General features: G+C 36.7%; 1 protein-coding gene across 1 annotated transcript; it reads right to left on the reverse strand.

Annotated features, from left to right (window-relative positions):
- Positions 1-1,910: 1,910 nt before the first annotated feature.
- Positions 1,911-10,905, reverse strand: LOC132839943 (uncharacterized). The gene is made up of 5 exons (XM_060861156.1): positions 10,489-10,905; positions 9,623-9,877; positions 3,809-3,924; positions 2,450-2,815; positions 1,911-2,194 (listed from the first exon to the last, which is right to left on the reverse strand). The coding sequence occupies exons 3-5, from the start codon at positions 3,849-3,851 to the stop codon at positions 1,911-1,913; spliced, it is 693 nt and encodes a 230-aa protein (XP_060717139.1). The 5' UTR covers positions 3,852-3,924; positions 9,623-9,877; positions 10,489-10,905.
- Between the last annotated feature and the right edge of the window lie 40 nt (positions 10,906-10,945).

A 10,945-nucleotide genomic window follows, 5' to 3' on the forward strand; every position in this document is an offset into this window, starting at 1 on the left:
CTAAATAAAACTCATCTGCACTGGAGTTGAATGAGGTGTGAAAACATCATCAGGTCATTTTCACACTGCTGTAGATAACAGAATCGTCCTTCTGCTGCTCCGTGTGGTCACACCTGAAATTACACACAAACCTGTTTATAAACCACACACACTGTATGTTGGTCTGCTTTATGCTACACTTTGTCGTCTCTTTCCAACACACAGACATTTAAAAATATAAGCGAGTCTGTTGAGGAAACGATGAATGTTTCTAGCTGTGATGGCGTCAGTGAGAACAGGAACTAAAGTCATGTCACAGATGTTCAAGAGCAATAGAACGTAATTATAAACTTTTAATAAAGTGTTCATGTTCTTTAATAATGAAAACCGGCCGATTGTGGTGGTGTAAGATGAACTACAACATGCTGCTCTTGATAAAAATGCTATAACAGCAAACCACTGAGTGTTTTATTCCTTATTTATTAACTAAACCCCAGACTGAGTTTAGAGAACGAACAATGAGAACACACACAGCTTTTACAATTCTCCTTTAGTCTCACTTTAACATGACTCTGTTTTCCATAACAGATTAAATCACATGCTGCTTTTTACGTCATTATTTGTGGTAATTATTAAATGCTTCAGAAAACTGAGTCGGGCCGAATAATAAACAAAAATCGAAACAAAAATCAAAACAAACGTGTAGCCAATGAGCAGAAGACGCCGAGGCGCTTACTTAAGACGCCGAGGCGCTTTTTTCCTTCTCGATAGGTGAGTAACGTTGGTTTTGCTTTGTTACACAGAACTAATATATGTCTTTGTCCTTTACATGATTATGCTTGTGTGTCATTTTTGCTTGTTTGTTTATCTGTAATCGTATTGTTCTTCCCTTCTAACACGTCTTCATCAGGCTGAGGATCTCGGTTTAGCTGTGAACTACGAGAAAAAGAGAAAAAAAAACCCCACCGCTAACATAGTGTAGGTTTATACATTTCTACATTATTCACCATGAGTGAAATATCATAACGCCGTTCTTAAAGACTTCTTTATCCTACACTATACGTATCATGATCTACAGGTTTACACACAAACTGCTTCATTTTATAAAACTCGGCAATTAATTTTAAACTCGGAAAAGTTTATTTAATAAAAATAAGAAAAAGATGCATCATATTTCAGAATTTATTTCACATTGTGGCATCATTTATCACGATCGTGAATTTACATCATCATACTTCTAATAAATATCAGATTTTCACAACATATTTAACTCTATTTTAAAAACAAGCTCCTCTCTATACTTTCTCTATATATTTTTTTACCTTTTGGTTGTTTTTAACTGGACAGACGAGTAAGTCACTTCCTCCTCGTTCAACATTTCTTCCTCAACCACATGAGAAACCTGAGAGCTGAACTGTGGCTTTGTCTGTAAAAACACAACTCATCAGAATTAAAGTACAGCAACGTGTGAAAATCACTAACACTTTACTCTTTTTAAAGGTCCACTTAAAGACACAGATCTTTGAGAAGGTCTTACTCGTGTTTTCTCTCCATTTTCCTCTACATTTTCTTCTGGAGCTGTAAATTTCCTCCTAACAGAAACAGAAAACACACAGTGCACATGGACGTGCTCCAGGATTCACCCTGTGACCTCATACATCTGACTTAAACAGAGTAAGGAACAATACTGTACATGTTAAATATTGCTGTGTAGATTGTAATGTATGGAGCCATGATGAGTTTTACCTCCTGTTGTGAATCACAGCTCCTGAGACGACCGAGACAAAGACACTCACTCCGATGATCACCAAAACAATGACCCAGACTGACCGGTGTTCAGAATTTTCTGTTAAATCTAACGATATTCCTGTTATAGACGTGTAAATGCACATCATGATCAAATTATTTCCATCAGTAATCATGTGATACATTCAGGAATGTTGTGAGCAGATGGACTCACCCTCCACGTGAAGGCTGATGGTTTCAGATCCTGACGTCTCACCGGTTCCCCAAGTGCAGGTGTAATCCCCAGAATCCCTCACGGTTAGAGCAGGAAAGTGAAGAACGGGTCCTGATGTATTTAAACTCTGGTTGTTCTTAGACCACACAAACTGTGAGGAAGTGTGTGTGCAGTTCACATCACACGTCAGATTTAAGGAGTCTCCTTGTTTAAGGGTTCCGTTTCCACTGAGTCTGATTAGTGACACCTTTAAATCTTTTTCAGAGAGCAGGAAAGACGCCACGTCAGTGACTCAGGATTTCTCACACAGATAAAAAATCTAGTTATTTAATAATAAACATCAGCTACATGAGATTTCTTCATCAAATTAAAACTAGACTCAAATTTACTTTCACACTTCACTTAGAGATAAATGTCCACAAAATTGTTAATTTTATTCCTTTTGTTCAGGAAAGAAAATGATGCAGATAATAAATCATTTGGATCTTTAATTAATTTTATAAATTTTACCTGTAACTTGTAGAGTCGCTCCAGTTTTACCTGTCCATTTACCATCGGTCACATTAGTAATAAATCTGAATCTGTAAACTCCAGAATAACTGAACTGTACATTGTGGATTAATAAAGTACAGTTTGATTTGTCGTCTCCAGTGAACTCAAAGTCTGAGTGATTGGTGTTTAATGAGCTGTCATAAACATACGGTGGGTTTACACACCAATCTGTGTTTGAGTTCCTCGAGCACCAAAGCTTTTGTTTCACCTGATGATCTTGTGGATAAGAATAATTACATTTAATGGAGACACTGAATCCTCTCACAGCACAGATCAGTTTATCAGGATAGTTCACACCCCAGTCACTGTTCTTAGTGAAAACACCTGTGTAGAAATAAATAGAGATGAAAAGAGAGTGATGAAGTTTTATATGTTGTGTGTGTATCTGTATACAGTGTGTAGATATAGTGTATACACACACACACACACACACATTTAAAACTCATTTAATACCTGTACACTACTTTTTTATCACCTTTTTTACATTTTATACGTTATAAAAATGATCAGATGTTATAAGTTATAGAATGTTATAAAGAAACACGACGACTCATTTCTAATGACAGAGACACGACAGACCTGTGGTTTATGTACACAATATACACACAAACTCACACTTCTAGATCTAGAACTAGTTTGGATTTTACTCAATAATTTATCTTTTAGATTAAAAAACAAACATGTTTGTTGAGTTCATATTCAGTTCTCTTCACTTTTATGTAGAAACTGGAACGAGCATCGGCTCAGTACATCCCACACTAACACTATTAACTTCCAACACAGAACACGTTGTACATAATGACATGACACCTAAATATACTGTAATAGCTTCAATAAAACAAGAGGTAGTTCGGGGGACGTCGTAATGTAATGAGTAAGAGTGCAAAACCTAACAAGGTTTAAAACTCTTTCTAATCCACAGCCCTGTAGTGACATAATCTTGTTAAATTATCCTGAATGATGTGTTTAAAAGAAGCAAATTTATCATTTATTCTGTATATCAGGATGGTAACAGTGCACTCAGAGCCCAGGACCTGAGCAATTTAAATGATTTTAATAATTTTACTAAAGCTTCTTATTAATGATCATAATATTGTAACTTACTTACTGCTAAATCAGAAATCTTTCATCAGATCAAAATGAAATGTTCACTAGCATTAGACTGTGTGTGTGTGTGTGTGTGTGTGTGTGTGTGTGTGTGTGTGTGTGTGTGTGTATGTATGATCCAGTAAGTGAACCTACACACTATAACATCCATCAGCATATAATAAAAGTCTGAAGAATAATTCTGTGTAAGAGTGAGATGATGTTTCATACCAGACAGCACGAGCAGAATCAGAACCAAGTGCAGCATCTTCATCTCTTCTTCAGGAACAACTTTAGATTTGAGAAGTATGAGCTAGAGCATGATATTTGAGAAGTAGAAGATTTTCCTGGAAGAAAAAAGGCAAAGTTTGCACTTAATATAGCTTTAAACCATAGAACAGGAAGATGATCAGAGTCCTCAGGCAGTTTTTATATACACATATGTACAGCGGTTAAAATATTGAACACGTCAACATTTTTCTCACTAAATATATTTCTGAGACATGAAATTTTCACCAGATGTTGGTAACAACTTAAGTTATCCATACAAAGAAAACAAAACAGTTCAGAAAATAAATTACATACTAAAATGGAATGACATGAAGAAAGGGAGGTGCAAAAAGCTTGGAAATACAAGACACCATCTGAAATGTATTAGTAATTAGAAACCAGTCCTGCTCCTTGTCAGTGGACATTAACATCAGCTGGTTCAGTCCCAACTGATGAAAAAAAGTGTAACACAAAAAAACATCTCATTATTGCTTTCTGATGGAGGAGTGAAAGGAATTATCAGAAGAGTTGTCCAAGAGCCAAGGACACCTATCGGAGAGCTTCAGAAAGACCTGGAATTCGCAGGTACAATTGTTTTAAAGAAAACAATAAGTAATGCATTGAACTTCTGTGGCCTGTTTGCACACTCACCACACAAGACTCCGTTACTGAAGAAAAAGCAGGTTGAAACTCATTTAATTTTTTCTTCACAACATTTGGTTCCCTAAATTCTGGTTGAATAAAGTTTTGTGCCCTTTGGATGCCATAATAAACCCTGTTTGGAGCTGAAATGGCACTTCATATAATTGAAGGAAGGATGAATTTAAAAATGATAAAATTCTTGATAAAATCCTGCTACCATCTACCAGGATGATGATGAAACACGTGTGTGGAGATTTCAGCCAGACATTGACCCCAAACACACCGACAAGGAAACTCACATTTGTTTTAATGATAATTGAACATTTAAAAAACAAGGAGACTCCTTAAATCTGACGTGTGATGTGAACTGCACACACACTTCCTCACAGTTTGTGTGGTCTAAGAACAACCAGAGTTTAAATACATCAGGACCAGTTCTTCACTTTCCTGCTCTAACCGTGAGGGATTCTGGGAATTACACCTGCACTTGGGGAACCGGTGAGACGTCAAGATCTGAAACTATCAGCCTTCACGTGGAGGGTGAGTCCATCTGCTCACAACATGTGTAAAATTATTAGTGCAGGAAAAAATAAACTTGTATTGACTTCAATATTTAAATGTTCACTAATGTTCTTTCTGTTGAAGATGTTTAAAATGCTGTTATAAACATACGGTGGGTTTACTGTACAAACTCACATTTGTTTAAATGATAATTGAACATTTAATAAAGATGCTAGAACAGTCCAGCATATCACCTGATCCGATAGAAAATCTACTGTATGGAAAGGTCTAAAGATCAGAGTTTATAGAAGAACCCTACAGAACCTTCAAGACTTAAAGACTATTTATGTTGAAGAATGGGTCAAAATCACACCTGAGCAATGCATGTGACTAGTTTCTCCATACAGGAGGCATCTTGAAGCTGTAATCAGCAAAATTGGCTTTTGTACCAAGTGTTAAATAAATTTCAGCGAGTGTGTTCAGTACTTTTCCTCTGTGTCATTCCATTTTGTTACGTAACTTTTAATTTTTTTACTTATTTGTTTTTTTTTGTATGGTTACTTGGCTTGTTACCGACATCTGGTGAAAATTGAATGTCTCAGAAAATATATTTACTGAGAAAAATAGTGTTCAATAAATATTTTATCTGCTGTACATGAGGACCTTTGTCCAAACCTTGGTTTGGACAAAGCACTTTGTCCAAGCACTGGTTTAAATTTGGACCATTTCTGTGGGGACAAAATGCTGAGTGAGCTGCTGCCCATCTTCCTCTTATAAACGGTTGCGGTTCTTGTGGTGTTCTAGATATATTTTGGTTAATTTCTTCATTTCAGAAACAGCTTTCAGTGCTCAGCATCAAGTCAGTGATCTCAGTGTGTCTATTTAAAGCCATTAGTGAATGTGTGAAGTTGTTCCTGAAAACGAGATGAAGACGCTGCACTTGGTTCTGATTCTGCTCGTGCTGTCTGGTAAGAAACTTTTTATTACTGTCTGATAAAAAACTTCTAATGATTTTAAGTTTCACTTTTGTTAGGTTAATAATCCTGATTAATAAAAACAACATCAGTAATTAACTTGCTCATGTTCTGAACTCTCGGTGCACTGTTATGATAAAGCTGTGTGTGTGTGTGTGTGTGTGTGTGTGTGTGTGTGTGTGTGTGTGTGTGTGTGTGTGAATCTCTTTTAATCTCTATTTATTTCTACACAGGTGTTTTCACTCAGGACAGTAAATGGGTTGTGAAATATCCTGATAAACTGATCTGTGCTGTGAGAGGATTCAGTGTCTCCATTAAATGTAGTTATTATTATCCACAAGGTCATCAGGTGAAACAAAAGCTTTGGTGCTCGATGAACTCAAACACATATAAGTGTGAAGCCCCACCCCATGTTTACGACAGTTCATCAAACACAGCGTCAGACTTTAAGTTCACTGGAGACGACAAATCAGACTGTTCTTTATTAATCCACAATGTACAGTTCAGTTATTCTGGAGAGTACAGATTCTGATTTATTACTAATGTGACCGGTGGTAAATGGACAGGAGATCCTGGAGCGACTCTACAAGTTACAGGTAAATATTAATAATTAATTAAAGATCCAAATGATTTTTTATCTGCATCATTTTCTTTCCTCAACAAAAGGAATAAAGTAAATGATTTCGAGGACATTAGAAGTGAAGTGAAGTGTGAAAGTAAATTTGAGTCTTGTTTTAATTTGATGAAGAAATCTCATGTAGCTGATGTTTATTATTAAATAACTAGATTTTTTATCTATGTGAGAAATCCTGAGTCACTGACGTGGCGTCTTTCCTGCTCTCTGAAAAAGATTTAAAGGTGTCACTAATCAGACTCAGTGGAAACGGAACCCTTAAACAAGGAGACTCCTTAAATCTGATGTGTGATGTGAGCTGTACACACACTTCCTCACAGTTTGTGTGGTCTAAGAACAACCAGAGTTTAAATACATCAGGACCCGTTCTTCACTTTCCTGCTCTAACTGTGAGGGATTCTGGGGATTACACCTGCACTTGGGGAACCGGTGAGACGTCAGGATCTGAAACCATCAGCCTTCAGGTGGAGGGTGAGTCCATCTGCTCACAACAATCCTGAATGTATCACATGATTACTGATGGAAATAATAAATTTTATTTATTTATTTATTTTTTGCTTTAAGTCCGACCGACTTGCCGGTTGTAAATTTGCGTTAAGACCGACCAATTTTCAAACAACTAATAGAAAAGCAATAAAATAATATTAACGGGTTCGGGCACCATAATACATCTAGAAAATTCAATAAAACAGCTCGACACCGCTTTAACTTGGCACGAAGTTCTGGAAAAACGGTGCCCAGCATCAAAATAAGGTTTGCAATGATGCGCCCGAAGGCACGAATTGAAGACCCAGTCAGTGACGTCACGATATGCTAATTTGTTTAAAGACATACCTACGTAATCACCATCACCAAAATTGTACTTTTTTTTTTACATGAAAAAAAATGAACTTGGAAAAAAAAACATATAGACCTACCTACCGACCCTTTTTACTGTTACTGCAAACCAAAATATTTTTAAGGATGGCCTTATGGCCTGACGTTCATGCAAATAAAGGTTATGTCACTTATTATACTGACTCATCTATACTCTGATCGTTTAGGAAATAAATGTATAAATGTGTGTGTGTTTTCTGAATATTATAGCTGAATTAAATTGATCTATCGTTTTAAATTGATTAATTTATGCAGTTATTTATATTTTAAGACTCGCAAAAATAGTAAACAAACAAACAAATAAATAAATGAAATCTCTATTAATCTATTACTTGTGAAACAAGTCATGTCTTTTTTTCTGGTTTTCTGGTTTCAGCTGTTAACTGTCTTGTTTATTGCTGTGATTATTTTCAGCTAAAAACTCTGTGATGGAGAGAAAACACACTGACCTGGGAACAGTACTGCTACTGCTGTAATAATTATTAACGTAAAAGTAGTCACTAAGAAACAACACGAATAATTTATTAAATGACACTTTTACATGTTTACAACTGACAGATAATATGAGAATTCAGTGTTCTCAATTCTTATACTAACAAAGTGAGTTATTCTGGATTAAAAGCCTGTATCAACAGTTTATAAAGAAAACTAGTTAGCTAACACTTATAAATGGCACTGTTGGTAAATACAGCATTAAAAGTTCATTAATATTGTTAATACTAGACTGTACTGGGATCATTTTCACAGATGTATTGATTTTACCATCGTCAGCAAAAAGATTTCCCAGCTTTCAGTCAGGACTGATCTAAACTATTATACTAAATAAATATTAGAAACAGGAGACAACATTTACACTCGAAAATCTGTGTTTAAGAAGGAAAAAAACAACCTCTGTTTTTCATGATTTTCATGAAGCTCTCCTTTTGTGAAGAAGTGCTCTTATATCTTCTGCTTGTTCTATCAGTGACAGATATAATGACTTTGGAGATGAATGTCTATAATTCTATAGTAAAGTTTTTAAATAACTTACTAACTGATTCATTAATTATTCAATCAATTAATTAACGTATTGGCATAAACCATTTATGTCTCATAAAACTTATGTTTCCTTATTTTTATTATATAATATATGATAAAATCCTTTAGCGTTTTCGTAGGGATTAGGGTTTTAGTCCCCTGAGACTGTGACTCACCAGCAGTTGCATTATTATGACCTTACCATGAATGAATGAAGACTGTTTCATCGGCTGTATGCTGACAACAGCGACACCTGCTGACCGGAATAGGTCTGTTCTCGACACGTGCGTTTTAAAACTGCGTATGGGAATGAACGTGTAGAATAAGCTCTAATGGACAGACGTGTTTCTTGTACTGGTGAGTTTTTATTTGTGGTGTAAAATTCTTCCAGTCTTCTTGAAGCTCTCTGTTGTGGAAGAGCTCGCTTTGAATGATAAACTACCTGAAAGATGAACGGTGCTTTCACACAGAGTGACTGACTTTACCTCAATGCTGAGGGTCTGTTTCAACAATTCACAGGCTCAGTGGTTAAGGTGTTGGACTACTGATCGAAAGGCCATAGGTTCGTGTCCCAGGTCCATTAAGTTGCCACTGTTATGCCCCTGAGGCCCTTAGTCCTCAATTGCTCAGTTGTATGAATTGAAAGAAAAATTTAAGGGGATAAGGGTTTCTGCTAAACGACAAAAAAAAAAGAGGAACGACTTCATCATCCACACCCTTTTATTGATCACCAAAACAATCAAACACTGAATTTATCACATTTACTGCGGCCTGCCACTAGAGGGAGACATTCTGTAATAAATCTTTTGTTTGTAAAGACGCGCGCGAGCGTGTGTGTGTGTGTGTGTTTTAGAGCTGTGAATAAATATGACGTATTTGTGAATAGTTACTATTTGATGTGTGTGTTACTGAGAGCGTTTTGTTGTAAAAGAGCAATAATTTTTCTGTTCAGAGTTTTATTCTCTTTATTTAGAATGATTTTCAGTGTCGTCATCTGTTAAATGCAGCGATATTTAACACGTATATATCATATGTCACTTGTTATAGACGTGTAAATGCACATCATGATGAAATTATTTCCATCAGTAATCATGTGAGACATTCAGGAATGTTGTGAGCAGATGGACTCACCCTCCACCTGAAGGCTGATGGTTTCAGATCCTGACGTCTCACCGGTTCCCCAAGTGCAGGTGTAATTCCCAGAATCCCTCACGGTTAGAGCAGGAAAGTGAAGAACGGGTCCTGATGTATTTAAACGCTGGTTGTTCTTAGACCACACAAACTGTGAGGAAGTGTGTGTGCAGCTCACATCACACGTCAGATTTAAGGAGTCTCCTTGTTTAAGGGTTCCGTTTCCACTGAGTCTGATTAGTGACACCTTTAAATCTTTTTCAGAGAGTAGCTTTTGTGTTAAACCACATCTTTTACACTTACAGAACAATAAAATTGTGTTCTAAAAGTTTTATATCATATGATTAATTCTTTTTTGGAAGAATGACGTTTAAAACACACTTATGAATTCACAACCAGAGAAGCCAGATTCACCACATGCTTTATTACAAAGGTTCATTAAAGAGAAAATAAAAATTGTTCTGGACACTTGAGGTCTGGTGTAAGAGTAAAACAAACAAACAAACCTACACTAGGTTACATATCCTGGTTCCTTGAGAAGGGAACGAGACGCTGCGTTATGGCTTATTCTATGGGAATGCTCCTCGTGGAAGCAGTGTCTGAAGCTCTGTGTGAAATCACAAAATTCTATAGGCTATGGAGGTCATGTGATGAAGCAGCTTTTATTCGTCTGAAGGAAGCGCGAGTGGACACCCAAAGTGTGGCCAGTGACGCAGCGTCCCGTTCCCTTCCCGGTAGTCTAGGAACACAATGCTACATCATGGCTGATGCTATGAGAACGCCAATACCAAGGCCAAAACACATCAGGAGATGTCTGTCCCTGAGGTCATAAAAAGCCATAAACATGGTGTGTGGAGAGGACCAACCTGGTGGAGAACAAATATCCAGAAGTGAATTGTCCCCAGCAAGAGTGCTAGTCAAGGTGGAGCGAGCCCTAATCCCTGAGGCAAAGCCACACAGCGCACTGCATTCTAGTCTAGCAAGCCAGAAGAAGAGGAAGAAGAAAAGGTAGAATAACTACAGGGTTCCTACTCGCCCTTGGTGCTTGGACCCCTAATTACAATGAAGAAATCACACGAATTTACACTTAATTAGAGAATCAATTTCTTCGTAATAAATATAACACTGACTCTATTGGGGACGATACTGTCACAGCCCGACTTCATAAGCAACTTCTGGGACGATTTATAACTGGACAGCTGCTATATATTTTGTTAAAGATTTAATAAAATACTCAGTTTGTTTTGTCAATTGAAGCCATTTGTTTAACTCTTATTCCTTTGTTATAGGACCCCCCCCCACACCCCCATCTTTATCAATAAA

The sequence above is a fragment of the Tachysurus vachellii genome, chromosome 25 (genome assembly GCF_030014155.1).
Source record: "Tachysurus vachellii isolate PV-2020 chromosome 25, HZAU_Pvac_v1, whole genome shotgun sequence".
NCBI lineage: Eukaryota > Metazoa > Chordata > Actinopteri > Siluriformes > Bagridae > Tachysurus > Tachysurus vachellii.

Coding starts and splice junctions, on each gene's coding strand:
- LOC132839943 (XM_060861156.1), bottom strand. CDS start 3,851: ATGAAGATGCTGCACTTGGTTCTGATTCTGCTCGTGCTGTCTG. Junction 2,816..3,808: donor GATTCTGCTCGTGCTGTCTG/GTATGAAACATC, acceptor ATTTCTACACAG/GTGTTTTCACTAAGAACAGT. Junction 2,195..2,449: donor AGCGACTCTACAAGTTACAG/GTAAAATTTATA, acceptor TCTCTGAAAAAG/ATTTAAAGGTGTCACTAATC.